This window comes from Delphinus delphis, chromosome 18, assembly GCF_949987515.2.
Source record: "Delphinus delphis chromosome 18, mDelDel1.2, whole genome shotgun sequence".
NCBI classification, from domain to species: Eukaryota; Metazoa; Chordata; class Mammalia; order Artiodactyla; family Delphinidae; genus Delphinus; species Delphinus delphis.
Window position 1 is genome coordinate 23,159,867 of NC_082700.1, and position 26,647 is coordinate 23,186,513.

The 26,647-nt window shown below is 45.1% G+C and overlaps 1 protein-coding gene across 4 annotated transcripts in view; it reads left to right on the top strand.

Moving 5' to 3' along the window:
* The window catches only part of ENOX1 (ecto-NOX disulfide-thiol exchanger 1), a 610,579-nt gene that overhangs the window by 533,005 nt on the left and 50,927 nt on the right, over positions 1–26,647 (top strand). For 2 of the 4 annotated variants that reach the window (XM_059995963.1, XM_059995966.1), the window contains 2 exons: positions 8,957–9,064; positions 13,391–13,447. The exons of 1 other annotated variant lie outside the window; for it this stretch is intronic. In XM_059995963.1, the coding sequence (XP_059851946.1) occupies positions 8,957–9,064; positions 13,391–13,447 (165 nt within the window). The remainder of the gene's footprint in view (positions 1–8,956; positions 9,065–13,390; positions 13,448–26,647) is intronic. One more of the 4 variants, XM_059995964.1, reaches the window with a different exon arrangement.

Genomic DNA, 26,647 nt, shown 5'->3' on the forward strand with positions numbered 1-26,647 from the left:
CCTTGCTCTCCGGTTGTATGCTTCCCCTCCAGAGAGCCCATGGCCCGTGGCCTCCCTTCGCCCACGTCCCGCGAGATCTTGCTCCAGTGTATGCACACCGTGTGTGTCCTCGGTCAGGCCCTTGCTCGTCTGTTCAGAGAAGGGAACCCCTGTCAGAGCACACCGCCCTGGGTGGGTGGCAGGGTGCCTCATGTCTCAGGGACCCCCTTGAGGATCCACACCCTTGAAAACACTTACTTCTGCCTTCTCCCCAGTCTCCCAGAGCTGTCCCAGGCTCCCAGGGTACCAATAGGCATGACCCCAGGGTTCCTTGTCTTGACCTCTTGGAGGGCCAGCCCTGTCAGACCTGCACCTGGGCTGTTTGTCTCTGACCGACATTAGGATCTTAACAGCAGGGTCAGGGAACAGGGCCAGGCTCCTCCAAGCATCTCTCAGTTGTAAGTGAAACCTGATCCCATCACGAGTAAGAGATTGCCTTTCTACCTAGCAATGAGAATGGCATTTAAAATTCAATATCAGAAAAGATATTGATGAGATTAAGGGCCTGAAGGAATTGATTTATGAGGAGAGACCCAAGGAATTAAATATGCATAGCCTGGTGTAATAGGATATTAGGCCCTGAGCACAATTTCATTCCTGTGATCTGGTGTTCCTGCTATCAGTCATCTAAATGGTGGGGTTCTCTCCAGAAGATGTTTCTCCCCCAGGGGTCACTGAGCTGTTGGCAGAGAGGGAGGCACTGGGATGGATAAACCAGGCCACAGGCTTGGTCACCCTTGGACCTTGATATAAATTGAAGCGCAGTTTCATCCGCAGGTAGAAGCAGATGGCATTTAAAACAAGAATAAATTTGGAGTAGTCTTACCACCTCGTGCGACAAAAAAATTCAAACTAGTTCAATTCCATCTTTTTTTTTTTTCCCAAGGAGAAAAGTGAACGTTGTGAGTACCAGGTAGTAAATGACTGTCCTTCCCCTGAGCCAGGTTTCTCTCCTTTCTCAGGAATACTGTTAGATGTGTTGGCCTTTAGGCAAAGCCTTGCTCTTAGGTTGTGATAATATGCACTTGATTTTTTACATCTCAGGCTTTTCCCAGCAATCAGGGATTGGCTCGGGATTCAGTGTTAGACGTGAGGTGGGAACAGGCAGACTTCAGCAGTGGGACCTAGCGCGGCTGCCCTTCCTAAGTGGTTCTGAAGTCTGTGAGAAGCAAAGCCGGCCTGAAGGGGTGGAAGGTCTGGAGAGCCTGGGGAGAAAAGCAGCAGAAGCAGGGAGCTGTGTTTGGGTAGCAGGATCTCACCAAGGAGGAAGGGACGAATGAGCGGATCCCCTCACCTTGTAGCAGGACAAGATGAAAAGGATCCGGCAGCACTGGCCACCGGGGGGGTTCAGATAGCAGGCTGAAATACACGGAGTAATGGGGTTGGAGACAAGGTGTGCAGACATGGTGATGCTGGTTGCCCGCAGGCGTCGCCCCACGGTCTGGACATTAAAACAACTGCTGATTGGTCTGTCCAGACATAGTCACACCCACCCTGGCCTTTGGTGGAAAACTGTCTTTGGAAGCCAGCAGACCTCATTTCCTTAGGCGATATCCTACTGGCCTTTAAAGGCTTATCCCACTAAGTAGGGCATCGAATTTATAGCAAAGTTATCGAGATGGAATAACATTTATTAAAACTGAATCAAAAGAGCAAAAACACATGAAAAATTGACACCGTATGGGCTCAAATATTTCCAGACCTCAAGCATTAGTATTTGGTGGCTCATTTCTAATGAGTAGAGAACAAGTTCTGATTCAAAGTGGATCCCCTGAGCTCATGTTCTCCTAACACCACAACTGGCCCCCAAGAATCTCCTAGGGAAAACACATTGGTTGGAGCCACTGTTAGAATATTTTGTGCCACCCTAAGTTCATTTTAGTGGATAGACTAGCAGCCTCGTGACCCAGCATCTTGAGGATAGTCTACTTGGTTTCCTCCGTGTCCTGCACACTGTCTAGCCCAGCACTGTGTACTTAGGAGATAAGTGATGATTGAAAGAATGGATAAATGAACGATTGCTTGATTGATTGATCATTGAATATTACTGGATTGTTTTAAAAGAACTGAACATAGAGCCAGTCGCTGGGGAAATCTTGAAATGAGGGGAAGAGGGAAAGAGAGAAAATGTGTGTGTGTGTGTGTGTGTGTGTGTGTGTGTGTGTGTATAGGTGTCAGTCACTATCGGTATATATTATATCTACCTAGTGGCACGAGTTCACGTGACCTGCCACCACCGTGAATTTAGAAAGAGTACTCCTCCACCGCCATGGAAGACACAAAGTCAGATGCTCTCAGTTTCAGGCCACCCAGCAGCTCCATCCCCAAGCAGCTCACCAGTCCTGCAAGAGATTCCTGAGGCGGCACCGTTCAGTGAGTGTCAGCTTGTCATGAGACGTTGCTGGTGTTCTTTCGTACAGAGAATCTGCTCCGTAGTCTGGGGCTGTCATGGAATCTAAGCTCATCTGATATGTTAGCTATATAAAGACTTGACCTTAGTGACAAAATTATAGAATTTAAGGGAAAAAGACAAGGAAAGGGTTACAGTTTTTAAAGGAAAGTGAAGTCCACCACAGCACTCACGGAAGGATACACAAAGGCACGTCTCCAGCAGCCTCGGTCTTAAGTGCAAACGGTGAAGGCGTAGGTAGAAGTCATGGCTAGGAAGGTTTTAAGTCTGGCATGTCCTGATTTCCATTTCCAATTGACGGATCAGTGTGGTTGTCAGAGTAGAAACCACAGTTTGAAGTAGGAAAATCGAGTTGTGTAAGTGGTAGGTCTTTCCCCGATACCGTGGCCTCGGATACACGACTTAACCTCTGGGTGCCTGTGAATCGCCCATCTGTAAAAATGGAAACGTGACCTCACTTATTCTGGGGCTCCAGATAACACTGGTTGCTCTTCGGATCTGTCAGAGAGAAAGACCCATTACACACGGAAGTCTGCATCCCCAAAGAGCATTACGAATGATCCTATTAAATCAGTGGCCTGGAAATACGGAGATGTGTCAGGTTCGGCGTTTATTTACCTGTTTTTGTCCACCAGAGTGTTTGCACTTGATTGGCCTATGGATAATTGCCTAATTGGAACACACTCAATTGTCACCACCAAAAATGTAATAGTGCATCTGTTTAATGCCACACTTCCCAGTGTTAAATTAAAATTATGCTGCAGTCAGCCGGTCCAACCGAGAGGCTCTTCTGATTAAGTTCTAGCTGCCTGTGAACTTCTGTAATTGAGGCACTCTGGAACTTAAAAATTCAAACTGGAAAGAATAGTATACAGTCTCACAGATTTCAAGTGAAAAAAGACCAGAAAGGCTGACTTAAATTATCTAGTTGCAGACTATCTCATTGTTTTTATAAGACATCTAGTCATATGAACCATCACAGTTTTGAATCCCCACGGTTTTGAATCCATAAATGTTAGATTCGTGAGTTTACCTTTTGTAAACAAAAGAAACAATTCATTTGAAAGAATGCAGAAAATAGTCCAGGGGTGTTTATTTTGTTTTTCCTCTAGTGGTGGTTTTGGTTTATTTGTTTGCTTTTTGGTGGAACATGGGGAAGAAATTACATAATAATAAATTCACTGATTGAATTTTCTTAGACTTTTAAGAAATATTCCCGGGCTTCCCTGGTGGCGCAGTGGTTGAGAGTCCGCCTGCCGATGCAGGGGACACGGGTTCGTGCCCCGGTCTGGGAAGATCCCACATGCCGCGGAGCGGCTGGGCCCGTGAGCCATGGCCGCTGGGCCTGTGCGTCCGGAGCCTGTGCCCCGCAACGGGAGAGGCCACAACAGTGAGAGGCCCACGTACCGCAAAAAAAAAAAAGAAATACTCCCCTATAGATTGAGGATGGTATCTAGAACTTCCAGAGTAAAGAATCAAAACGTCTTAAGTGCTATTTTCCTCTGAAGATTTCATATACCCATATGTCTAGAACAATAAATTACCCAGTGATAGATCCTCAGGTAGTTGTTGTTCTCGTTTTGGCTTTTGTGTGTGTGTGTGGTTTTTTTGTTTTTCTTTTGTTTTGTTTTTTTGCTAGGTCGTGGCTTAATCTCATAGAATTGCGGAAACCAGAGCAAGCATTCATTCACCTCTTTACTCATTCGTTCATTCAGCACCTGTCGTGTGTTAGAGGTAACCCAGTTATTGACCCTACCATTGGTGGATGTAGGCTAGTTGGGGAGATAGCTATGAAATGTAATATATCATATAAAAGTGCTTTTGGAGCATGGAAGTTAGAACAGCTAACTTTGCTTGGGTGATCAGAGGGGGTCTTTACTGAGGAAGAAACCAAGACCACTGCTTATAGTTGTGCAGGTTTTGCCCTGGACAAGGGCACCAGGCCAAATGGGTGAAAGGGGATGAAATCAAGCCCCTACTCTACTGCCCAACCATGTGCCTTAGTGAAGGGTCCTGTCTGCCTAGAGGATGGGGCTCTTTTCTATCGTATAAAGTCATCATATGGATTGACGTCAGCCCGAAAACAGTCTTTAAGTTGGCTTAAAAAATGAATAGGAATCTGCCAGGCAGAATTCTGGGTAGTGAGCTTTTCATAGAGTCATGAAAGGACCTAGCATGTCTGGGGAAGGACGACACAGCCAGTGGTTTGGATTTTATCCAGTAGAGATTGGGGGATCGATGGTATTTTTTAAGCACGGGAGCACTTTGATTCAATTTTCTCAGGAGTGTAGGGTGAATGACAGGAGGAAAAAGCAGATCCAGAAGAGAGATGCTCATCCTAAACATGACAGTGAAGACGGTTGGAGAGAAGGCAGAGGAACGGGCAGAGAGGTTGTGGGCGTGATGAAAGGGCGGGCATGGACCTCAAGGTTTTAACCCTGGTTACCAGGGGAATAGAATTAGCCTTGTGGGGGAGGGGTCACAGTAAGCACAGTTTGGAACACTGTAGGGAAAGGGTCTGGTGGGCAGTAGGAGGGGCGGAGGCTGTGAGGTCAGCTTTGAAAAGCAGGAGCGCAGGAGCCGAGCCCGTGCAGTTGAAGCCATGGGTGTGAACAGGGTCGCCTGGAGAGAGAGGACATGCCAAGGCAAACAGAACCTGGCATCCTAGTTGGCAGTTAGAAAAGCGTTAGTGACTGTAGTAAGAGCAGAGTAGGGTACTCTGGACAGAAGCAACGTTGTAGCAGGATTAAATAAGCATTTAAAGAGACAGTGGTTTTCCTTCCCAGCTGCATATTAAAATTATCTGTGGAGGTTTTTTTTTTTTTTTTTTTGCGGTACACAGGCCTCTCCCGCTGCGGAGCACAGGCTCCGGATGCGCACGCTCAGCGGCCCTGGCTCACGGGCCCAGCCGCTCCGCGGCGGCATGTGGGATCCTCCCGGACCGGGGCACAAACCCGTGTCCCCTGCATCGGCGGGCGGACTCTCAACCACTGCGCCACCAGGGAAGCCCTGTGGAGGTTTTTTTAAAAAATATTATTGCCTGGCTCCGTCCCCTAGATATTCTGAGTTAATTGGTCTTCTGTGGGACCCAGGAATAAGTGTGTTTGAAAAGTTCTCCATATTTAAGAACCACTACCCTTGACTCTCCCTTTAAGAAGTGTCAGTAAACCTCAAAGGCTGGCAGACATGTGAGATGCATAAAACCCCAGGGGGTCAGAGAAGTATGAGATTTTTCAAAGATGAAGAATCTTTTTTTACAATATATATAAATTAATTTATTTATTTGGCTGCATCGGGTCTTAGTTGCAGCACGCGGGGTCTTCGTTGAGGCACACTGGATCTTCCGTTGCGGCTCACGGGCTTCTCTCTAGTTGTGGCATGCGGGTTTTCTCTCTCTCGTTGTGGCTCGCGGGCTCTGTAGTTTACGGCACGCAGGGCTCTCTCATTGAGGCACACGAGCTCAGTAGCCGTGGCGGGTGGGCTTAGTTGCCCCGTGGTATGTGGGATCTTAGTTCCCCACCCAGGGATCGAACCTACATCCCCTGCATTGGAAGACAGATTCTTTACAGCTCGACCACAAGGCAAGTCCCAAGGTGAAGAATCTTGATATTATTAGACTGACAGAGGTTAGAAAGTTGGATAATGCAAAGTGTTAGTGTGGGTGTGGGGTACAGTAACTCTTACAGCACTGGTGGGCGGTAGGCTGGTACAGCCATTCTGTGATGCAGCTTTGGCAGTGAACTCCTCGGGCATGCCCCGTGACCGACAGCTCCATCGCTGGATATGCACCAGGGCAAGTCTCCCACAGGTCCATAGGGACAAGCATTAGCATCTCCCACTACAGCCTTATACAGGGGGAGGAGAATTGGAGATAATCTGAGTGGCCTTCACTGGGAGAGTGGAATAGGTATAACTGGGTGGACGTACCCTGTTAAATAATATGCAGCCACCAGAAGCAATAGTTAGATATATATACATATCAACATGGAGCTTAAAAACATAGTAAACAAGAAATATGAACACTATCACTTAACATACAAATGCATACTCTCAGAACAACAGTATATATTTTGGAAAAACACATTCAAATAAAAAAGAAACCATTGAAAGCGGTTGCCTGCATACGAGAAGAAAAGGAACTGGGGATGATTCCTTGGAATCACACTTTTTTTTAATTTAAAAGTGTGACTCCAAGGAACAGTGAGAACGGATGGAAGCTTACATGGGAAGTGAGGTCAGGGGAAGGTGTGTGTGTGTGTGTGTGTGTGTGTGTGTGTGTGTGTGTGTGTGTGTGTGTGTGTGTGTGTGTGTGTGTACACGAGCGCACGCACGTTTTAATAGCACGAAGCAGTGTTGTAAACGTGTGGATGAAATGGCAGACTCAGTGGAGTTCTCACTTCCCCTCTGATCTATTCACAGTGTTGGTAATAACAGCTGAGAGTTGTGTCCAAGTGGTTTTCCTTTCTTTGTCCTTTCCCCAACTTTAATTAAGTTCGTTTGTTTGCTCTTGTTGCTGTTCTTACTAAAGCAGTGTCTGCTCCCTTACAGACATACCAGAAAATGACAAGCAAAACTAACAGAAAGATCCGTAAGCCCACTCACCCAGAGACAGTGTCCAGGTTCATTTCTACGAATAGTTTGCAAAATTCAGGGAAACCCTTTCATAGCCTGAAGTTTTCATGTGGAGAACAGTATAGTATGAGTTAATTCTATGTCCAGAGACACTTGTGCAACTTCACTTTAATGGCTGCATGGTGTTCCATTGTACAGATGCACCATCGTTACTGTAGCCAGTCCCCCTCTGCTGGACATCAGTCGTTTCTAAATTTTGCTACTTCGAGTGCTGCGGTTGAGTGAACATAAGCTACCTATGTTTGAAGACGATTTCCTGTCCTTCATTTGGCTCATTTTTAAAGGAGGTTTAAGGAGTGGATTCGAAATGGTCTAATGACATAAAAATCCACTCGGCATCGTGGAAGTCAGAGCACCAGATCCTCTCGGGACTGTTCTGGGGCTGGTCATGAATGAGAATAAAGAAACAGGGTCATTCCCCACTGTTTGGAAATGGTCGTTTTCATTACTTATCATGGTGCCAGAGTACAATATGGCCCCCTGGTTTCTGCACTTTAATCAGTTGGTGCACAACTGAATCACGTAACATGTGAAGGGAGCCCGTGTGGGTTGTGTGTATTGCATCATATGTGAGTATGATACGGGCAGGTGGTAAAATAAGGGGCGCTGAGTGTTTTGAAAACTGCAAGGAAACCACTGTTTATGCTGGGGGACCAAAGCAGGTTCTTAAATCTACAGCCAGCACCGGACGAGGGAACAGGACACGCAAGCCCAGGGGTTAAGGCACAGTGTGTTTTTCTGAGTACTTCCTCCCCGACAAAGTACCGCAAAACTAGCAGTTTTGAAGATTTAATTTAATCCTTCCACTTGGCAACTTTAAGCATCAGGAATCCAGTGACAGTGTTTATTCCGGCCTTGATAGTTCAGAACTGGCCAGGCAGCTCTGCAGCCAGCTTGTCCAGCCCCAGAAGTCGCAGCCTTGGTGTGGAGACAGCTACCCTCGTGGCAGGAACGCACTGACATTCTCGTATCGTCAGTGCAGCACTTGTCACGTGCAGGAGCAGAAGAAACAGACTTCCGTCTTTGCAAACTAGCCCTTTGTTGTCAAGAAGCTCTGAATAAGACATAGCTGCTTCCGGGGCCTGTTTTGAAGCTCTTGAATGTGCTCTGCAGCCTGTGTATATATTAGTACATAACCATGTTCCAAAGAATTAGTTCTGGGCAGCCCCGTCCTCCTGGCAGGCCAGGTCAGCCTCCCATGCATTACAGTGGATAGGGCAAGGCGCGCTCAAGGCTTCGCAGCAATCCGTTCAGTGGCCCTGCTTCAGAACAACGGTGCAGGCCATAGCTGAGTGTTTTGACAGCTTGTATCAGCAGTTTTCTCGACTGATACATTGATTGCAGTTCGGACTTCAGTCCTGCTGATCTAATAAAACATCACCATCATAACAGAGAAGGTAAAAGGCTCTTTTGTGCTCCCAGCCACCTGGGGAAGCAGCTTTACAGAGCTACTGGAAAGCTAGCTTTAGGGTCATATGTAAAATGATGTAACCTCGGACAAGTTGACTCATTATTTTAAGTGTCTTTATGATTTAATTTCTTCAGCTGTCAGTGTCTTAGTTTCTTACCACTATTCTACATATTTTTACAGATACGCATCTGTTTAAAGGAATATAAAGGTGCCTTCACAAACACTGAAACAAGCGTTGTGCATCAGTGTCACAAACAGCCTGATACTGTGGCATTAACTGCACACTCGTTACACTACGGGGGGTGTGTGTGTGAAACAGACATTTAAAAAAGGTCAACTGAAGTCTGGATTAAGCTTTAAGACACGTACAAACCTTTTCCTCGTGTTTTGGAATGGATGTTTTCAATATCTTACAGTATTCCATTGGCCTTCAATCCTACTCATCCTAAATATCCTTTTCACAGCAATTGCTGACCATCCAGGAGGAGTTAAACAACAAAAAGTCAGAATTGGAACAAGCAAAGGAAGAGCAGTCACACACACAGGCATTACTCAAAGTCCTCCAGGAACAAGTAAGTGAATGCAACAGCTCTGCCTCGTGAATTAGTTCAGACACGGACGCACGCCTCCCCCGTGTTCGACACACATGCAAACACTGCTGCAGTTAATCTTCGAAATGACCAGCCTGGACCCTCCCCACCTCTTAGCAGCTTTGCTGGGTAGAATTTATCATCTCATCTGCAGCGTCTCTGCTTTCACTCTGGTACCTCTTTAGACCACCCAAGCCCCCCAGCGATGTGTGAACGTTTCTTCCAGAAGACAAATGAATTTCGATAAAGTTTTAAAACATTGGCAATGCAGATAAATTTCACAGCAAGCAGCTAGTTTCCTTTTAAGTCTCATCGCAAGGAAAATGAGTTTAGCATAGCCCACAGTCCTGCAGACATCTGAATCAGAAGGACTGATTCATAGCGACATTTAAAAAAATCTCTCCCCTGTGCATCAGGGCACTTATCTAACCAGGGTGAGCAACAGACCTTTCATATGAAGTTTGTAAATCTGAACGTTTCATCCTGGCTTTCTTTGATACTAAAGTGTGGCCCGACGTTGATAAGTAGATTGGAAACGATCGTCGTACAGCAGGGTGAGATGGATCGCCCGGCAGCTGAGTGAAATCTAAGCCCAGTACCTACACGCAAGAAGCTGAGAAAGCTCTTGAAATGCTTTCCTATTTCTGGCCTTCACATGCTGCCCATGATGTAATGAACGGCAAATGGAAGGGGAAAAAAAAATCACATAGAGTAACCGTAGCCCTTTGGGGGTAGTCAAATTTAGGTTGCTTTAAAATTTTCACTCACAGTGGTGTATGAGGAGGTCCTCTGCACAACATATATAACTTCAAAAGTGATATTTTTTAAAAAAAACTATGAAGTTGGAAGCGTATGAGCCTAGTCAGCTGTGACTCAGTCACTTTACAAGTGATTTTTAACTTCTTAATGGTTTGGACTCAAAATATCTTGTCAGTCACTTTCCCCTAAAAGTATAAGTGAATTGTGAGGGACAAGTGAAGATGTTAGATCGTTTATAAGCTTTTATAGCTTTGGAGGAAAATGCTTTCTAAAGCTAATCGTTACCTTTATACGATTAAGATAGATTCAGTAACTTAGACTGAGGCTTACATTATATGATTTTGGATAAGTTAGATTGAACTGAAAAAATATTGATGACTAAATTCACAATGACCTACTGTCTAAGAGACCTGCAGTCACTGTTCTTTCTTCTTTTACATTATTCAAAGGCTTTCAACAAAGGAGAGCTGATTTGGTCCAGATTTGCTCCTGATCGGACAGACATAGCTCTGAGCTTTGTTGTTTTACATTTTCTCTCTCTGCCTCCTTGATTTACTGGGATGAGGAGGGGTGAATTCCTTTCTCTAAATGACTCAGATCGTTTATTTTGATTCAAACTCCAAACTCCAGTCATAAAAATAGATGCTAAGTTTTGCAGAATTCATTGCTACATCCTTGTCGTCACGGCATGCGTTTTTAAAGAGCAACGTGCGTACACAGGCTTTGGTAAAGCATCACACTTCGTTCTCCATTACTTAAAAAAAAAAAAAAGATAAATGGGGAACATGAACAAGATTCAGAACAACTAAAATCATTAAAAACCTAGGAAATCTGACTGGAAAGGAAGCGTTTTTAAATCTGCTGTAGTAATGGGATGGCTCCTTTACAAGCAAGGGCACCGAGAATACATAAGCCTAAGAGAGCCCACAGCCGTCATTTGGGTGCTGTTCGCCACCAGACTGATTTCCCGAGAGCCCCTTGCCCGGTGCCCCTGTCATCCTTGTAGATGAGAGCAGGCAGTGGACACGTTCCTTCCATCTCCCTGTAGCTTCCCGCCACACACAGACATACATTTAAAAACACACCTCTGCCTCTCTAAACAATGCCTTAGAAAGCTTTCTTTGGACTTGTGTAGAGTAGCTATACGTGCAAACACCTTTTCAGTGCCTGCATAGATAGGGCCTAAACAGATGGCCTCACCCCCCAGAGGTTTGATTGGGCCTAGACTCTCACTACAGTAAGTTCCCTGCATACGAACCTTCACGTTGAGAACTTTCGAAGATGTAAATGTGCGTTCGCCTGTCCAATCACATAAGTCAGTTCACATGTCTGGCGTACGTTGTCACGTGCGTGCATCCTCTTCAAGTGGCCGTGCTTTTGCGTACTTTACTGTACAGTACTGTATAGAGTACAGTAGTACAGTATCTTTATTTCAAGCCCAGGATGTCCGAAAGCAAGCATAAAAGCAGCCGTGATGTAGCTGGTACTACTGTACTTTTCAAGGTGCTGTACTGTAAGATTAAAAATGTTTTCTTTATTTTTTGTTTGTTTGTTTTTTATGTATTATTTGTGTGAAAAGTATTATAGACCCATTACAGTACAGTACAGTACTATATAGCCAATTGTGTTAGTTGGGTACCTAGGCTAACTTTGTTGGACTTACAAGCAAATTGGACTTACAGACGCGCTCTCGGAACGGAACTCGTTCGTATGTAGGGGACTTACAGTATTATATAGACACACACACACACACAGGAAAAGATATATCCTGCTCTGAAGACGTGGAATTTTGCTGTTTAACGTGACTACCACTTGATGGAAATCCTGAAAAGAAGGAACAGTTTGTGAGGGCAGACCCTTACCGTCCGTAGCCCTCAGCCCAGGGAAGGCAGGCTCACTCCCTAAGCTCTCTGTTTGCTAAGATGCAGCTTCACCAGGCCCCACCAGGCCCCACTGGCTCCTGCCTTTCATGTCCTTCACAGAGGTGGTAGCTTCCAACACCTGGAGCCTGTTCCCAAGCCCAGGTATCCTCAGACAAGATGTTAGCCCCTCCGTCTGGAGGAGACCAGCAGCTCCAGAGAGAGCAGGGAGCCAGGCCATCGAGGGCAGAAGTAACAAAACCTTCTTCTGAGCCAACCCCGCTCTTCACTTGCAGAAGCACAAGTTACAAGGTGGGACAAGCAGAGAGGGTTGATGAAAAGGAGAAGATGAGGAACACCTATGAAAAGAAACCCTTAAGACAGGAAAACAGAGAGGGGTTTTTAAGTCCCTTTGTGCCCTCTGATAACAGACGGCGCTGCTGTCACTGAGGCGCACTTTTTCTTCTCGTGTGTATCACACATTGCCTGTGCTCCCTTGTCTTTGTTGTGTGTAGAAGCATCAGTGGTGTAGCCCCAGAGAACGCAGGGCAGCATGCCTCTTTCTCAAGCAGGAGCGTGATGTGGAGGTGAGTCTTAATCTGCCCCACTGGCCCACAGCCAGCTGCCCCACACTCAGCTCCTCCACGGCGCCGTTGCTTTGGCATAGCCTCTCTCTTGGCACGGAGAGCGTGTGGTTTTCTTGCTGGGAGTCTGAGATCGCCTGACAAAAATCAAAGACGCTTTCATTTTAACGTGTACCAAGAGCCCGAAAGAACCAACATTTGAATCAAACACATGGGCGGTGCACTTATTTTCTTTCAAACTTTACGCATTTATATCCCACCATGAATATTTTAGGCATAAAAAAGAGGATGCAGAAGATGCTGCTTCCTAAGCACAATAGGCCAGGAAGAAGTACCAGCAAACAGCTGCAAGGCCTGCTCCCCTTTGCCCTTATTCTCTGTCTTCATGTGTCTGCTTCAAGTCAGGCTAGGATAAAATGCCAATTAAAGGTTTCCAGAAATCTCCTGATAACTGATGACTCCTAAGCCTTCTGAGGGAGAGGCATTTTCAGATGTTCACTGTTAAAAATCTCATTTGAGAAATAGCTTTTCTTCTGATGCCTCAGTGACCAAGGAGATGTGTTCCCAATTCTTCCTTTCCAAAAAGAAGCAAATCGTCTTGTTTTAGACCTCCAGAAACCATGTCAGTCATTCAAATAGGTTCTCAAGGAGGACACGTACAGTAGCACTGCGGCATGTTAAAACAAGGGGAAATAACATAATTCTCGAACAATTGTTCTATAACATCATTTAGCTGGTGGCAACTTGCAAACACTGCCGGGTTTAAATTAATAGCAATACAACGAGGAAATGGAATCATTTATTATTCTTAAGAATGAATTTTATGCATTTTATGCCTGTGGAACTGCTTTCTAATTTTATTATTTAAAAATAATGACCAAGGCCCATTTATTTCTTGCCAGCCATCAGGTTTCGTAGAATGTTGGTCTCAGACTGGTTTCAGGAAGACTCGTTAGAATTATGTGCTCCATCTGTTATTTCTTGTTGGAAGTTTCATAAAGGGCAGCCTCAGATAAATCAGGGTTAACAGGATGATACACACTTAGTAGATAATGCTTACTTATTCATTTGGGTTTTTTTGTTTTGTTTTTTCTTAAAATCTGCAGTTGAAGGGTACCAAGGAGTTGGTCGAGACCAATGGCCACAGCCATGAGGACACAAATGTAGGTACCACAAACCTGGGGTTTGCTCTTCTTGCTTGGTGTTGGTTGAATGCCCACGAGAATGTGGCACTTTTTAACACAAAGGAAGTCAGAAGCCCTGTGTCTCAGCGGCTTATTAAGATTACTAATGTGTGGTTTGGCAATAAAATATGGGTAGGTACTGTTAGCTTAGGTTACCAGATGTTGACATAGGAGTACTTGAGCTAAGCTCTATCATAAAAATTCTCATCTCAATGAATTTATTCGAGCCCTTTATATTTTCAAAGCTATAGACCAATGAGGTGTTGGGAGGGCAAATGGAATGAGACCCAACAGGGTAATAAATTGCATGTGTTTTTATTAAGTTTGCCTGGCAATGAAGAGGGTAGTGAAATGTGTTTTTATTAAGTTTGCCTGGCAATGAAGAGGGTAGTGAAATGGCTGCTATGCTGAAGAGGTTTCAAAGCAAACCCCTTCTCCCAGAAAAGCCCTTGAAAGCGTACCTTTCTCTGTTTCTGACCCCAGTCAGTTGCATAGAGCATCCGTCCTCTTGAGACAGAGTCTAATGGTACAGGATCCCTCTTGGCACTCTGCTTCCTCCTGGGTGTACCTTGAATTTCCCAGTATTAGCCAAGTACTCTCTTTGCCTTGGAAGTTCTTTAGTCTCAGGTGAAACAGTACGCCATGTAGATCATTGTCTCTCCATATGTTGGATGGTTTTGTTTTCGCCTTTTTTAAAAATCTCTTTGATATCTGTATGTATTTGACTATCCTCTTCATAGAAAATGCTCACTAAGCAGTTCTTTTTACATAACACAGAATCAGACATGGTAATGAATGCCTGATTAAGCTAGAGCGAGGAGAAATTATACATTCCATGTTCACTCTTGTTTTAATTATATACAGCAGAGACCCTGACATTCAGAGTACCAGAAAATCCCTCTTAATAACTACTGTTCCTACCAAACAGATATTTAACATATGATGCTTATGAGAACCTACTGTGTACATGGGGCTCTGCTAACTGTGGGAGGGGGTGGTTAGAAAGAAATATAAGGCTTGGGGTCTGCCCTCAAAGAACTTACAGCAAAAGGCTGATGAACTAAGGGACACGTGGGCAGGCAATAAACAAGATGTGATACATGTACAGGAAGGTGAGGCCGCTGTGATTTGACGTAGTTTGAAATCCAGACTTTGCTGCTTATTAGCCGTGTCAGCTTGACAAGTTACTGAACCCCTCTGAGCTTCGTTTTCTTCATTTGTAAAACTGACTGTGCAGCCTACCTCAACAGCTTTTCATGATGTAATGAGCTAGGGCACATGGAAATCTTGAGGTGTTGTTATTATGGTTTCTCTGTGCTGGATACTCAAGAACGGCTCCTGGATCGGTGGGATTTGGGTTTGGCTTTGAAGAATAGATAGGACTGAGAAAGCAGAAAGTTAGGGGAGGAAGCCACTCACCCAGAGCTCTCCACAGGCAACAGTGTGACCCAAGTAGTGTTTGTCTTCCTGCTCCAGTATTTCATTACCCCATCCTTACCCGAAAACCCCTTTTCAGGATCCTGTTTTCCAGAGACACGTTACTGCCACGTTTTGAAACTTTCATACGCACCCCACCCCCCAGAGTCAGTCCCTCTGTGCCTCCCAAGGAAGCTGCTGTCTAATCCAATAAGCCAGACAAAGTGGCAGTATGTCTCAATTTCCTGATCTGTAAAATGGGGGTGACATTACCTCCCTTTCCTTCCTTCAGGTTTACTGTGAGAAGCAAATGATATCACTGATTTGGAAGCACTTTGTAATGGTGAGGTTCTAACTATATGGGATGTTGTTAGGATTACAAACTCATCTGCTGATTGAATTCAGTTAGATGCTATGTGGAAAGATAGGCCTAACACAATATCTAGTCTGTAGGCTCTTTCTTGAGAAATGTCAAAAGGTATATATTGTTAAGTGGAAAGAGTGAAAAGAGATCATCTTTAAGGTCTGTCGTCCTCTCTTAGAGGAAAGTTTTTAACGTCTAAGAATACCTCTCTAGGGCTTCCCTGGTGGCGCAGTGGTTGAGAGTCCGCCTGCCGATGCAGGGGACACGGGTTCGTGCCCCGGTCCGGGAGGATCCCACATGCCGCGGAGCGGCTGGGCCCGTGAGCCATGGCCGCTGAGCCTGTGCGTCCGGAGCCTGTGCTTCGCAATGGGAGAGGCCACAACAGTGAGAGGCCCGCGTACCAAAAAAAAAAAAAAAAATCCTCTCTAGAATCCATGACGTGTGCTTTGTAATCAACCCCCCAAAATGACCGTTGAGAAATGGGGTTCAGTCAGGCCAAGCAGGAGAGAGGAGCAGCACCTTGCCCACTGGGGCAGGTTCGGGGAGAGATTTGTGGACTGATGGAGTCTGGTAGCACTTGCCCGACATCTCAGCTGGCCGCCTCCTCCCTCACCGAGCAGAGGGCTAGGCTAGTTTGCGCAACTCTAAAAATTGCCTGTTCTTTCAAGCGTTTCCCAGTAGGTGGATTATTCACCTGTCCTTCTCTTTTCCGTCTGTCATGTTGTCTCCTTTGGGTAGTTTCCCCAGCACCTCCACTAGGTTGTGTGAAAGAAAAAAACAAAGGTCAGTTATTTTGGCCACACGGTCGGAGTGCTAGCAAAATATTTTAAGATATTTTTAAATGTCTGAAATGAAGTCTACGTGTCATCTGAAGTTTTCACCAGCCCTGTGGTGGTGAAAGGAGAGGGGGCTTTCAAGCCAGACTGAGAGGGTTTGAATCCATTTTGATCACTGAGGAGTCATGTGACCAGAGTCAGTGATTTGACCTTTTTGAACTTCAGTTTCCTCATCCAGAAGCGTACTAAGCAAAACCCCATATATAAACACCTGGCCCAGAGTACGTCCTTGACAAGTATCAATTCCCTTTTCATGCACCAATATCAGAATATTCACTACAGTAGGTAGTGCTCTGACAGGATGAATTTTAATGCAGATCATGAGTTTTAAAGCTTCTGGCCCAGAGGTTACTGACTGAGACATATTGATTTTTTTTCACCATGATTACGCATATGCAGGGATAGGAGCTGTGTACATTATCATTTATTAATAATAATCATATAGTGGACTGGTGCTGGCTTAGCTAGGTATTCTTGTGAGAATTAACAATCGCTTTCTTAAAGCAGTATATTTTATTGGAAAAGGAAAAGGTTTGTATGAAACTGGAAAATTACAGAAAAGTATACAAAGGTAGAGAAAAATAAGCTAATATCTCATTACTCAGAGATAGTCACCATCAGTATTTTATTTTAGTTCTTCCCAGTCACGTGCATGCATACGACCAGAGGGGAAAAAACCATAAATAAATGAACCAATAAATATGATCACGGTGTCTTCCATTTTGTACCTTATTGATTTCTCATTATACCGTGAGTATTCTTCTTGTCAGTAAATGTTCCTCAGAGACATGGCTCTTAATGGCTGTGTAATGTAGATATGAACTAACTGAACCACGTGCCTATGTGTTAGGCATTTAACTTCCTTTTTTTTTTTAAATTTTATAAGTAATGCCGTAATTAACACGTCCATAAATCCTGGTCTGCATGGCTCAGATTTGTTTCTGGTTGATTCTGTATATTAATAGCTGTGTCATGAAGTCTGGCGGGGAGATTAGACTTAACAGAATTGTCAGGCATTCAGAATGTTAGCATGACAGATGCACACCTGCCACTCAAAGATGTGTCGGGAAAAAAAAAAAAAAGATGTGTCCGGTTTTGCAACTTAGTAACTCTTTTGCCTATTTAAGTCTCAAGAGCTAAGCTTATGAGAGTAGCCGCACCTAGAGTCCCTCAGTTACTAATTATTTTCTATTGTTTTTATATTTTATTGGGCAAGGACAGTATCTGACCAACACCTTGTTCAGTATTCTTGAGGTCCCCAAACAGAGGCGCCCTTACAAAGCCCACCCTTGTCCCCATGCGCAAGACCTTCTGTGAGCTCACGCCCATGAGAAGAGGTTTCTGAAAGGCTAATCTAAAAGCATTGGAGCCAGAAGCTGAGATCAATTGCAAAGGCCTTTTCTCCAAGAGGACTGCACTTAAGATCTGAAGCAGGTTTTTTCTTGTATTTGGAACTGGATATATTTTAGTATACCCAAGTTTAAAACTAGCCTTTAGTACAGATCCTTCAGAGATTTCAGCTATTCCAAAACCAATTTTCTTTCCTCAAAAGCAAAGCTATGACTTTTCTTTTGGTCTCTGTCTCCAAGCTCTCTCTTAACCCCTAGGATTGCTGAATAACTAACCTGGTCCCTGGTCATTATGTATAACAGATATCAAAATCTTAAATTAAAAGCTTTTAAATTTTAATTTAAAATTAAATTTACTATTCATTACTTTGTTGAATGTAATTAATTTGATATCTGTCCTCACCTTGCATCTCTTTTGATGACCTTCCTCCCAGGTACCTCCCAGAGGTATCACCACCCATGATCCTTAACCTGCATATGCTCGGCGAGAAAGTGGAAGGGAAAGGAGAGGATGCAAGAAATGCAGGAACAGCTAGGAGGGATCAAATAAAGTAACTACTTAAGCCGGCAACGTATAGAACAATTCGGTCTAGAAGCTTTCCGTGAATTTTTTCTCCCCCCTCTTTGTTTCTGCTACAGGAAAGCTTTTACCGCCCCCTCCTCTACTTGCATAATTCAGGCTCACACACTGGAGTTACAAAAATCATTTGCAGTCTGGAAAGAGGTTGCATCTGTGGCACTGAAGGTTACCACTGTCTAGTGGAACACCTTTCCCACCCAACAATAAAACAAAAACACAAAAGAGAAAAGATTTTTCAGTTTTTCACGTTGCCTCTGTAAGTAAGTAAATCCTCAAGTTGTCTTCACATTTGTCAGAGTGAAGATGTTAAGAGCATACGGAAGAGATGCTGTGTGCAGAACAGTCTTCAAGTTCAGCGGCAGAAAGCGACCGTTAACCGTGTATTCTAATGATGCCTATGGCGGAACCTCTGCTAGCATCGAGCCCTTGGCCCAGTTGCAGAACGTGCTTACCATCCTTTGGGTGCGTTAAGCACAAGAGGGTATATACATACTGATGTATCAAACAAGGCAAAAGAAAAAGAAAAACCCCACAGGAAACTGGGACCATAGTCAAATACAAGAAGACTCAGGCTCTATCCTTCCCTCCTGTAGCTTCTGGCCTGTTCTTGGAGGCCCCGACCTTGAACTGGAGGAGACAGTAAGGAACACCTCAGCACAAAGGTCTGTCCCTCCCTCGCACCATTCCGCAGGCTGCATGGCAGGGAACTGGAGCACCGGCCCAGGGAGCGTGCGCCTGCAGATACCGGGGGTGAGACTGCAGACGCCACAGTGCTTCCGGCCCCTGGGGGTCTTTCTTCTCACCATCTCACTGCCTGAGGCTGTACAAAGGCCCCCAGTCTGTGTTCCAACACAGTCTTCCATCCCCCCTTTTTTTTTTTAATTTATTTTTTATTTTATTTTATTTTTTTGCGGTACGTGGGCCTCTCACTGTTGCGGCCTCTCCCGTTGCGGAGCACAGGCCCAGTGGCCATGGCTCACGGGCCCAGCCGCTCCGCGGCATGTGGGATCTTCCCGGACCGGGGCACGAACCCGTGTCCCCTGCATCGGCAGGCGGACTCTCAACCACTGCACCACTAGGGAAGCCCTTCTTTTTTTTTTTTTTTTTAATTTTATTGGAGTATGGTTGATTGACATTGTTGTGTTAGTTTCAGGTGTACAGCAAAGTGATTCAGTTATACATATACATATATTCATTCTTGTCTAGATTCTTTTCGCATAGAGGTTATCAGAAAATATTGAGTAGAGTTCCCTGTACTATAAGTAGATCCTTGTTGGTTATCTATCTTATACATAGCAGTGTGTATGTTCATCCCAAGCTCCTGATTTATCCTTCCCCACCACGTTTCCCCTTTGGTAACCGTAAGTTTGTTTTCGCTATCTGTAAGTCTGTTTCTGTTTTGTAAATAAATTCATTTGTATCATTTTTTAAAAATTAGATTCCACATGTCAGTGATATCATATTATATTTGTCTTTCTCTGTCTGACTTACTTCACCTTCCATCCCTTTTGGACTCAGTAAATCAACAAGTCTTCATTGAAGGAGGCAGCAGAGTGTAGAGATTAAGAACAGATCTGGGCACCAAGTAGCCTGGCTTTAGTCCCGGTTCCGCCATTTACTGTCTGGGGGACCCTGGGCCATTCATTGCACCGTGCACCACCATTTTGTTCACTTCTAAAACAAAGGTAGTGGCCGCAGCTAACGCATAGGGTTATTGTGAGCATTGCTAGGCAGTGTTGACATGGCCGGGAAGCGTTGGGTATTATTATTGCTCCATCCTTCCACGTGCCAGGTGCTGTGCTGGGTTCTGGAAATCCATCGGTGACTAATATAGACGTGGTTCCTGCCTCACATGGAGCTGACTCTGTCATCGTGCCCCGATCTCACCAAAACTGGCTTGTCCTCTGTCTCATTCCATCAGGACTCATTCTCCACCTTTGGGTCAATATCACAGTGCGAATAATGAATGGGCTTGAGGTAGCTGGTTTGCACGTTGCCCTAAACTCTCTGGAGACAAGACCTTTATTGGAAGGATTGGGTCCATGGGGAGGAGAGTCTGAGGGGAGTGGTATATACGTGTAGGTCTGTAGGGAGCTTTGAGACCCCTGAAAATCGCAACTGGAAAATCAGTAGCCACTTTGTCTTCCTTCAGAGAGAGATGGACCCATGTCTGTAGCTGCCTGGGGTCAGCCTTGCTCTGTAGATGTCTAAAATCAAGAAGGGGGACTTTTCATGGACTGATACTTCCTTTAGCCTGTAATGTATGGCCCCATTCACATATTAAATGCTCACACCCAGCCTCTGGCCTTTTGTTCCAGTTACAGCCTCTGTAACGTTGCTTTTCTTCTGCTGGTGCTTCCGTTCCCACCTCTACCCCGACTCCACCCTCCTGCACCCACCCAGCTGCCTTCTTCCAGCTGGTTTACCATGTTTTCTGCTGTGAATTAGCCGTATCCCCACCATTTGCTGTGAAATCCAGAATTGCACGTGAAAAAAACCACACACATCCCAACCCAGCCCCCTCGGAAAGGACTGATGGTCGGAGGAGACCCTGTTCATAAACTCTCTTCTCAGCATGTGCCCCAAGGAAGGATTAGAGAGGGAACTGCTGTCAAAGTTGGACAAAGCTGGCTTCAGGGTTAGTGTTTTTGGTTCCAGTAAACACTCGAGAAGTTTCCTTACCAGGAGCTTCACTGCCAACCCGCCATGTGTTTCCACAGCTGGAGCTGGGCCTACAGTTAGGCCTTTTTGTCAGGACGGGAGCTGATAGGACCTGCTTGGCCATTAGAGGATTTGGAGCGTGTAATAGGATTAGTGCATGTTTAATAAAGCTGACAGGTTGGGTTTGGAGACACGAAAGCAGACAAAGTAGACATAAATTTCAGTGCTGACTGAAATGGTCTGACACAGACATGGATACCTATATAGCTAAAATCAAGATCTGAAACCAAAATTTTCCACTCTGGAGACAAATATACTTCCCCCAAAAGGTTAATGATAATCCTACGTGATGCAGAAGCAAAAGCAATTGTTTAGAATGGAAGATTCGTAACTTTTATAAATCCAATACCCCCACACACACAAATGCTCTTATCTTAAAAGAGCCATTTTCTTTTTGTGGAAAATATAAAGAAAACAATCATCTGCAATCTTACCACTCAGAAATTAGCGTTTACACTGTCTTGTGTTTCCCTCAGCCTCGCCTGTGTGCGCATATATACACTTTTACCAAATTTACAGCATATTATATGGGCAGTTTTACAGCCATACATTTTTTTTCATTGTAAATCATGAGCATTTCCCCACGTTATTAAATGTTTTCTTAGTACAACTTTTAATGACTGCCTGATACTTCATGCCACAGATGTGCTGTAGTGTATTGAATCAGTCCCTGCTGTGGGACTTTAAAATAGTATTTGTTTTTGCTGTCCTGGATAGTGTGCAATGAGTATTCTTTAACAGTGTATTAGTTAGTCCATCCACCATTGAAGCACTTTTGAAATGGGGATGCTTTTCCATTTGAATGGGATTTAGGGATAGAGGGAGATCCACTAACTCTTTACAAAGATTGAAGCTCAGCCCCTACATGGTAAGTGATGAGATAGACAACCGATGAGATAGACAACCAGTAATATTGTCTGAATGTGACCACATAGAGAGGATACTGAGTTCTTCAACAGGAGATGAAAACGGCTCCCAAGAATGTCTACATTCTGCAGAGAGAGGCAAACGGTATAGCCTTCGTGAATGATTTAGAAGAATGATACTGAGACATGTTATTGGGGGTTTTGTGCTGTGAACTAGAGCGTCTTCCTGGTGGTCTAGGGATGGCAGAACCTGTTCTCTGTGTGGATCCCAAACCCAGGCCACCCCTACCCACCCTCTCCAGAGAATACATGAGATTGAGAAGAATGTCCAAGTGCAAGGACAACATGAGTTCTAAGCCCAAACAGAACCTTAACTTTTTATTTCTAATATGGTCAGGAAGATACATGGAAACTCAAAACCATCAACAAGAGATGCACACGGGAATATACAGACATGACTTGAGTGCAGGCAATATCATTTTAAAGTGTAATAAACCTAGAGAGCTCAGTCACAGGAACCGGGCCTCCCGGGAGATACAGCTTAGCACTGCCTGATGTGCTGCTCAAAACGGAACAGGAAGAAAGTTGAGGAGCATTTGTGAAAAAAGCCAGGAGCCCAAAAGGTGGACAGAAGCACTTTGTTCTAGTGCCTCTGGAAGATGGTAGGGGAAAGTGGGGCGCCTCCTTCTCTCACACAGCTTCGGTTCCTGCTGACATATCACCGGGATTAGTGACCTGAAAACAGCAGGGAACAGGGATTCACCAGGAGATGAGCGTCCCCTGGTGTTAGTTCTCTCTGTTTCTCAGGAGCTATAGGGCTTCCTAGACACTTGCTGTTGTTTTTCGAACATTAAATGTTCTCCAGTGATTTCTACACTCCTAGTTTCTGCTAAACACAGAGACCAGGAAAGGAAGAGGTGTGAAACGTGCCGGCCAGGGCTGGGGCGAGCATTGCTCGGCTCACCGTCTTGACGCTGGTCTTACGAGGATTCTCTGCTCAGCACTCCCTGGGTCTCAGGAGGGTTGTGTAACGCCGCACAGGGCAGTCGTTCTCTCACCACACACACTGCTCGTCTCCAGACCTCATCCATCACAGTGCCACAGAACTCACTAGACGGTGGTATTTCTTTGAGGAAATGTGTAAGGACGAGGACAAAGAAGGGGAAAGTAGGTGGAAAGGCGGAAAGAAGAAAAAAGGGGGAGAGGGGCGGAGAAGACTGTGCCGGGAAGAGTTTTCCTAAGTTTCATCACTTGCTGCTGCCGCCATCCCACCCATCCCTGCCAGCTCGAGAAGTGACATGGCCTTCACCAGAGGTGTGTTTGTAATTGCATGACTGTGCCCACGTCATGAAAACTCTACCCCGAAAGAAGTCTATCCTGGAATTCGAAGCAGACAACTCAGATATTAATCTGCAGATGCAATATTGATGGGCTTCCTGGGGGTAACCACAAAGGTCAGACTTGGAAATACTACTTGGACATTTCGGAGGACCCATGAGCAAGTGAAGTGCGTGCTACTCGTTCAGCCTTGCTCTGACGGAGGCGCCCCTCTCCGTTCCCCCAACCCTGTCTAGGACCTGAGAGGTGGGAAGCGGCCCCAGCGGTGAGTTCCCACCAAATGCAGCCTCCCCTCCCTCCCTCCTGGCCTGCCCACCCCGCCCAGAGGGGCACCCGGCCACCCTGCTCTCCCAGGCACCAGGCACCCTGTTTGTAGCCACCTGGAACTTCTTCAGGCCACACCTCAGCCTGAACTCCCTCCATGTCTGTCTTCCTAATTCAGGCGGAGCAAACGTTGAGCTGGGGAGGAAAGCTCCTGCCCCTGCCCAGTGGAAGAGGCCTTCACATTTTACGTTCTTTCTAGAAAGACTCGTCAGCCTTGGAACACTTAATAGGTTTTGTTGTTGTTTTAAGATTTCTCTTCTTTTTTTTTTCCTTCCCCCATGAAAATCCTCTAACCCTCAGCCTCCCCGGCCCTGAAATCGCCCTTGTGGGGCAGATTCGTGGCCATGTGCTGCATCACCGTCATTTTTATTGTTATGTCAGTTTCCTTGTGAGATTTCAGAGTGCCTTTCTTTGTCTGGACAGTTTCCAGACTGTTCGGTGTATGCTGATGAGCTACTTATGTTTATGAGACTTTCAGAATCTAATTTGCACAGTTTCTTGCCATTGCCAGCTTTGAGAAAGATGACTTGAAACTAGGAGAAAGGTCTGCAAGTGCGCCCTGTGTAAAGCCCCCAAACCTATGTGGGTCTAATCCCCCACTCCCCTCACCACACGTACACACACACTGACACACATGCACACAAGTATAACATGTCTTACCGCTGTAAGCTTAGGTATCGTTCCTGGACTTTTTTTTTTAATTTATTTATTTACTTGCTTACTTACTTACTTATTTTTGGCTGCGTTGGGTCTTCGTTGCTGCGCCCAGGCTTTCTCTAGTTGCGGAGAGCAGAGGCTACTCTTTGTTACGGTACGCAGGCTTCTCATTGCAGTGGCTTCTCTTGTTGTGGAGCACAGGTCTAGGTGCACGAGCTTCAGTAGTTGTAGCTTGCAGGCTCAGTAGTTGTGGCTCACAGGCTTCAGTAGTTGTGTCACACAGCCTCTAGAGCACAGGCTCAGTAGTTGTGGCACACGGGCTTCGTTGCTCCGCCTCATGTGGGATCTTCCCAGACCAGGGCTCGAACACGTGTCCCCTGCATTGACAGGTGGATTCTTAACCACTGCTCCACCAGGGAAGCCTGTTCCTGGACATTTTACACAGCAGTATTCAAGTCGGTCCCCTTGGTAAGAACAGAATAACTGTTGGCCTGCTATTGGGAATAACTGTTGACCTGGGATCCTGAATAAATGGCTTTAGTCAACAGGTCGAATTCAGCTAGGTGCACCATCCATGAAAAACTCTAAATAATTAGATATTTTTATTGGTAATTCAGCTTTCCTCCATCTATCATGTCATGCTTTTTGCCAGCAATGCAAATTCTGCTGTGTTGAAGCCCAGCTCGATTCCTACTTCTTGGGGTCTTATCCTAAGGTCAGCCCAAATCAATTACCATCTTCTAAATATTCCCCCAGTAGTTATCATTATCCCAGACATTCTGAACAACCCAGTTATGATATGCCTAGCTTCACAACTCAGGGGTAAGTGCCTTAAGGGCAGGTAATGTGTAGGTATGTGTTACAGAACTTAACAGAGTGATGAGCCTGTGTAGGTGGGCACATCTGTAATACATTTATAACACTTGTTGACCGATGATTGAGTGGAGGTAGAAACTCCAGCCACCTCAGACAGCTCTGTGAATCTGTTTGGCCCGATTAGGTGAGAAATGCAAACACTTCCTTTTCTATATTATCTGCAGGTGATCTTGAGGATTAAGCACATCTCGTCGCAGTTCAGTTTCAGATGTGTACAGAAGTCTTGCCGACTGTGAAAGTTAGAATTGAGGTGGTAGGGGTCACTCATCCGGCTTTCTTACGTTCCGGCTTTAACTTGGTGTAAGTTTTCTTTGCCTGTGGCTATGCGTCTGTGAGTCTTACGTTCTCTAAGGCAATACTTCCCAAACTTCAGTAAGCAACAGAATCAAAAGGAGAGCTTCTTAAAGCACAGATCGCTGGGCTCCCCGCTTAGAGTTTGAGATTGGGAAGGTTTGGGCTGAGGCCTGAGAATTTGCTAATAAGCTCCCAGGGCCATCCGTCTGCAGACCACACTTTGGGTAACTGCTGCCTGCTGTCCACTCCAGTTCAGATTAGGTGCTGCTAGGGGCTTCCACAGCCCCCAAGGCCAACCCTTGTCATAGTTACTTCACACCGTCTTTCAATATATTTTACATGCCTGTTACATGCTCTAGACTCTTAGGTTCTTTGAGAGCAGGAACCACTATTACTCATCTTTGAATCTTATCTAGCACAAAACCAACCATATAGTAGGTGCTCAATACATACTTGATGGATGAGAGAGTGGGGGAGGTTTGAGAAATTCTAATCGAACTATACTGAACTGAGGTGTCCAGAGACTTTAGTCTAAATGGTGAACTTTGCTGTGATTCAGTCCCCAAAGGAAAATATACAGTTACTAATTGCCAGGCTCTGGTTTATAAGAAATCACAGCCATTTGGAGAATACACAAAAGATAGGCGGACTCACAACTAGCTGCTCCTGTGTCCACCCGAGTCCACACAATGGGCAGTGCAGTGTTGTAGACAGAGTGCTGTGTGTTGGGAGCACACACGATCACAGCCTGGTCACCATCCTCAAGGAGCACATGGCCCCTTGTGGAGACAGCAGGTGCTGAAAAGGGAAATCACCAAACACTGGCTTCAGTGTTCTCAGCAAGGAAAGGACTTGGCCTGGGATTAGGGGCTTGAACGAAGTCCAGAAGTTGTGATTCCCTGAGAAGTAACTTGGACAGAAGGCAGTATAGACTAATAGCTCCAAAGTCTGGCTACCTGGGGCCCGGTGTTACAGCCACTACTCTCTAGGTATGTGAGCTGAGGAAAGTACTTAGCTTATTTGTGCCTCGATTTTATCATCTGTAAAATGGGGATAATAGCAGGACCAACACCTGGCATCTACCAGGCACTCAGCAAGAGCTAACGATTAGTATTATAATCATTGCCTTATTCATACTGTTTTTTAATTCAGAGGACCCCAAATTCTACATCCACCATGGACCATGCATAGCAATCCAGACCACTTTGTTCTTGGAGTATTTCTCATAGGTGGCATATGCAAGAATGCAGTGAGAAGAGAGAATTGGATTTTGGTGTGTTAGGGAGGGGAGACTATCTAATGTTTACTAAGATCTCACAGTATGGCTGGCAAACCTTGTAAAATTTGATTTTACTTTAATAACAATTAAATGTCTGTCTTTCCCATTTATCAGATTGCATCCCATCTATTCTCATGACCTAATTTACCTCTGTACAGGTCAAAAAGACTCTGAATTTTAATATTATCATTAGTAACGTAAACTCAGCAGGTGAAAGTTATGATAGTGAGTGCTTTGTAGCAGAGAAAAATACGAAATGTCATATTGAGAAATGGACTG